General features: G+C 50.6%; 1 protein-coding gene across 1 annotated transcript; it reads right to left on the bottom strand.

Annotated features, from left to right (window-relative positions):
• Positions 1 to 389: 389 nt before the first annotated feature.
• LOC123131071 (putative mannan endo-1,4-beta-mannosidase 9) lies at positions 390 to 3,018 on the bottom strand. Its single transcript, XM_044550836.1, has 4 exons — positions 2,521 to 3,018; positions 1,673 to 1,867; positions 1,092 to 1,423; positions 390 to 992 (listed from the first exon to the last, which is right to left on the bottom strand). The coding sequence occupies exons 1-4, from the start codon at positions 2,920 to 2,922 to the stop codon at positions 641 to 643; spliced, it is 1,281 nt and encodes a 426-aa protein (XP_044406771.1). The 5' UTR covers positions 2,923 to 3,018; the 3' UTR covers positions 390 to 640.
• Between the last annotated feature and the right edge of the window lie 1,577 nt (positions 3,019 to 4,595).

Below are 4,595 nucleotides of genomic sequence, written 5' to 3'. Positions count from 1 at the left end.
CCAATTTTTATTATGTTTGGAGTGTGTTTCTACCACCGGTGAACCTTTTTAATACACTAGGTATGTGTCCATGCATTGCTATGTGGATCAAACAAATTTTTTTAACACAATAAGATGTCCATACGAAGGAAATCTTGATGCAAAACAAATAGACAAAACAAAATAACGTTTCTATCATTCCCTAAACAGGCAAAATTGTTATGTGCCCGTGATTGATCTGCTTTATGGGGTTACCAAAGATAAGATATTAATGGATATTTATTTGTCTATGTATTAGAAGTTTACTCGTATTTATTGAGTTAACAAAGATTGATATAGCTAGAAGGGGATGGGAAATAGGGGGAAGTTGGACGAAGGGGTGGTGGGGAGAAAGTTAAAGATGAAACCTATGGGTCCTTTACAAAAATCTTTATTAGTATGTTTTTGCGGGTAAATCTTTATTAGTATGTTACAATGGGGGCCTCCCTTTCTTGGTATGCCACATACTACATATGTTAGGCTTATTTGTGAGCAATCTTGACGTAATTAGCCGATTGCAATTATCCTAACACGATTCGTGAGTCCTTGCTTCCTGCAGGGCTGCTTCCCCAACGCACGCGGAATGCACACCCATGGATGCATGCATATACGCAAGCTAGACTCACGGCGTGATTTTGCCGATCCTAGCGCACTCCTGGGAGACGAGGGCGGCGGTGGTGGAGCTGCGCTCAAGCACGACCTCGTAGCCGTCGGCCCAGCTCTCCATCCCGGGCGCCAACACCTGCCAGAAGAGGGCCCCGGCGCACGGCCCGCCCCCCTTCACCGACGCGTAGATGGCGTCGTACACCAAGCGGAAGTAGTCGTCGCGCGCCGCCACCGCGTTGCCGCTCGACTTCCATCCGAACTCCGCCACCAGCAGCGGCTTCCGCAGCGCCGCCGCCGCGTCCTCCGTGTGCGACGCCAACCATTTCTTCATGAACTCCACCTGCTGCTCGCTCGTCGACCCCGGCACCCTGACACACACACAAGCCACACGCACACACGGTCAGCACAAATCCATCGGTTATCAGGGCTGACAGAAAATGTTCTTGTGTGGCTTCTCTTTGGCTTACCACTGGTCGGGGTAGGAGTGGATGGTGGCGAAGTCGACGGTGGGGATGCGGTTGTTTCCGATGAAGTCGGTGCCCGCGCTGTAACTGCCGCCCGGGTTGAACCGCTTGCGCTCCGGCGAGGAGTCGCCGTAGAACCCCTCGAGGCCGATCTCCACCATGTGCTTATCGTCGATGGACTTGACGTAGGAGGACATGAGCGCCACCCAGGCCTGCATGGTCTTCCCGGAGAGGTCGCTGGGGACGCGGGGCTCGTTCATCAGCTCCCATGCAAAGATGGTGGGCTCGTCCTTGTACGCCACTCCCGTGAAGTTGTTGACTCTGGTGAGCACCCTCTGCTCTCCACACATGTACACAAGAGTTAACGATCGACACAAAATATACCTATACGGTGCATATCCAAGGAAAAACGTATACGGAAGTGTATACGGTGCATCTCGGCACGTACTACACAAGATGCCAACGATGGGCGAGCTTAACGTGACGGCAGTGCAACATGCAGTGCACGCGATTAGTTTAAGTTTATTCGACGGGAGTGCACGCGATTAATTAGCGATACACGTGCATGTACGTGCGAGACTGACCTTGATGTGGTTCATGTACAAGTTCTGGGTGTGGCGGTCCGTGAAGAAGTCGTCTTCGGAGCCCAGGTTGTGGCCCTGGTCTTTGGCCCACTGCACGTATTGTTTCTTCCCGCCAAACTCACCCCAGTTGTTTGCCAGGCTCAGGATCAAGTAGAGACCTCGCTTCTTCGCTTCGGCGATCACGAAATCTAGTCCCTGAATTAATTAATATGTCGAGACAAAAATATATAAAGGGTTAATCAAAACATGTATATGTTTTTTTTCTATATATGTGTATGTTACTAGTAATGTTCATCATGAATTGGTGCCGTTTTAGGAAACTTTTACAGCCCACATTTAGTGCTAGTGTAATTAAATTGATTCATCTTTATATGTTAGGAAACTTGTTACCCTACCCGGAAAGAAAAAGGGAAACTTGTTACCCCACCCCGCACAAAAAAGAGGAAACTTTTACCCCATGGTTGGTATACAATGGAAACTTTCTAATGGAAATTAATCGTTAGACGAAAAAATAATTAGCAGTACCATTTAATTACATTTGATTATTCCTTCAAAAAAAAAGGAACATGTGGTTATTTTTATTTTTATATTTTGAAATGATGTGGTTATTTTCTTTTTGACAACATGTGGTTATTAGCTAAGAAGATACAGTATATTAGCGTGTCCGTCTATCTAACCGTACTACTAACTTTACTGCGACGGAAACGGTCTCGCATTTGTACGACAAACCCATAAAATTCAAGTAACGTGTAGCTCTCTTTGGAGTATGCTCTAAAGATTACCCGCAAAAAAAAAAAGATGTTCCAAAGATTTACTCTAGCACCTAGTAGCTTCTCCGTTCAACGTACCAGGAACACGTCCTCGCTGTAGACGCCGGGGGTGATCTGCAGCGGCCGGTTGCTCCCGCCGTCGTTGAAGGCCCACGTCCTGATGACCGTCGCGCCGACGTGGGACGCCTGGTCAAGCGTGGCGAGCACCTTGCTCCGGTCGCCGGGGTTGGACGCCATGTACATGAGCCAGTAGGCGTTGAAGCCGTTCGGGTAGAACGGCCGGCCGCCCACCGTGAACCGCGCCCCGTCCGCCCTCGCGAACCCGCCGACCTTCGCCTCTACTCCGCCGTTGCTGGGAGCCGGCGCCGCAGCGCTTGGTGCGGCGGCGTGGTGGACGCTCGGCCGGCGCGCCCCGGCCGCGAGCGCCAGGACGGCCAGGCACGACACGACCATCAGCCGCCGGGCGTTGCTGGTGCCCATGCCTACGTATGTATGTGTGTGTATGTATGTGAAGCTAAAGCTGCTATGGCTACGACGTGGAGATGATCAGCTGTAGGGTGCAATATATCTTCGCTGCGAATGATATCATGTGCATGGAGACGAGTGCTAGCTCGCGTTATATAGGCGAGGGCGCCCGCATGGCGACACGAAACGGGCAGGGCGCGGGCCGGGCAATCGACCGGCATGGTGTGACGTGCCGACGCTTGCGTTGCGTTTGCGTTGCGTTGCGTACGGGCTCTAGGCCGATCGGGTCGATCCTCGGATACGATCGTCTAGGTGAACAAGCTTGCTTTGGCAGGTGCCATGCGTGGCATGAAATGATTGCAGGCTTTCCTTGGCTTATATGGCATGAGATAATTGCCATTACTCTGGCTTTGGCATATGGCATGAGATAATGGTAAGATTAACTCTGGCATATGCCATTCATGGCATGAGATAATTGTCTAGATCAGGATGTGCATGAGAAACGACCAAGATGGGCGTTACGTACGTAGATGTTTTTTTTTTTTGCATCAAAAAAGAAATTACGTACGTAGATGTTGAAGGGGCCGTTACGTACGCCGGAGGTCAGACGGGAAGTACGAACGTACGTTCCATACCTCCGTTGTCCCATGCGCGATCGCTGGCCACAGAGGAAGCATGTACGTGTATAAAGGAAGGCGGTTATCTGGTCTCATCCTACAAGTCGGGGTTGAGTTTGCGTGCGCTCACCGGGCTGCAGGTGCAGGTGCAGGCACAGGACGCGTTGCTAGGTTAGGGGTTGACGCCTGCAAAAAAAAAAAGTTTAGTGGTTGACAAGGTGTCTACCCGCGCGCGCGCCACCAGATATGCGTACAAGGATCAAAATGTAGCGGAATCTTCCTGTTGTGTTTACGAAAGAATGTGGAAACAAAGTGCAAATACGGAATCTTAAATACAAACTTACAAAAAAGAGGAAATAAAAAGTTCCTAATGGGAATGGAAATGAAAACGGAACGTGTTCTCAGGTAGACAAAATGAAATTCCGCATCCGCACATGTGGGAGTTTTCACTCTCTTTTCTTTTTGTCTTCATACGGCAATCTAGTTTTTTTTAATATCTAGATATATTATGTACAAAAATTCATTAGAAGTACAAAGCATATTAAACATAATAAAAATTATATCATGGTCTCTAAACAAAACGACCACTATCGCCGCAAACGAGCCATCGATGCAATGTTGTCCCTCAGCCCTATTGGAACCGGCTTGAACTTGTCGATGGTAACTGAAAAATCTTTATGCACATGTCCCTAAGAGCATCTCCAGCCGCGCCCCCAACAGGCCCCCCAAGGCCGTTTTTTAGCGCCGGCGCCAAAAATCGGCCCAGTCGCGCCCCCACGAGACTTTTTTTGCCGAATTGGGCCAAAATTGGCGTCGGCGCACCCAACCTGAATCCGGCGCGCTGGGGGGCACCGGCGCGAACGTTTTGGCGCGAAAGAGTGGCGGGACCGGCGCGTCAGCGAGACGAAGGCTGGCCGTCCTCATCGTCTCGGTTTTCCTGCGGGGAATCAATGTCAAGGCTGCCGCCGGTCAGCCTGCCATTGATTCACGGGCGGTGAAGTGCGGCGACGCCGCCCCGCCTTCCGCCACGCGTTCTCACGCGGCCGCCCCCGAGCCGCTATAAAAGGCGAA

The sequence above is a fragment of the Triticum aestivum genome, chromosome 6A (genome assembly GCF_018294505.1).
Source record: "Triticum aestivum cultivar Chinese Spring chromosome 6A, IWGSC CS RefSeq v2.1, whole genome shotgun sequence".
NCBI lineage: Eukaryota > Viridiplantae > Streptophyta > Magnoliopsida > Poales > Poaceae > Triticum > Triticum aestivum.
This window is presented reverse-complemented; position numbering and strand designations above follow the sequence as displayed.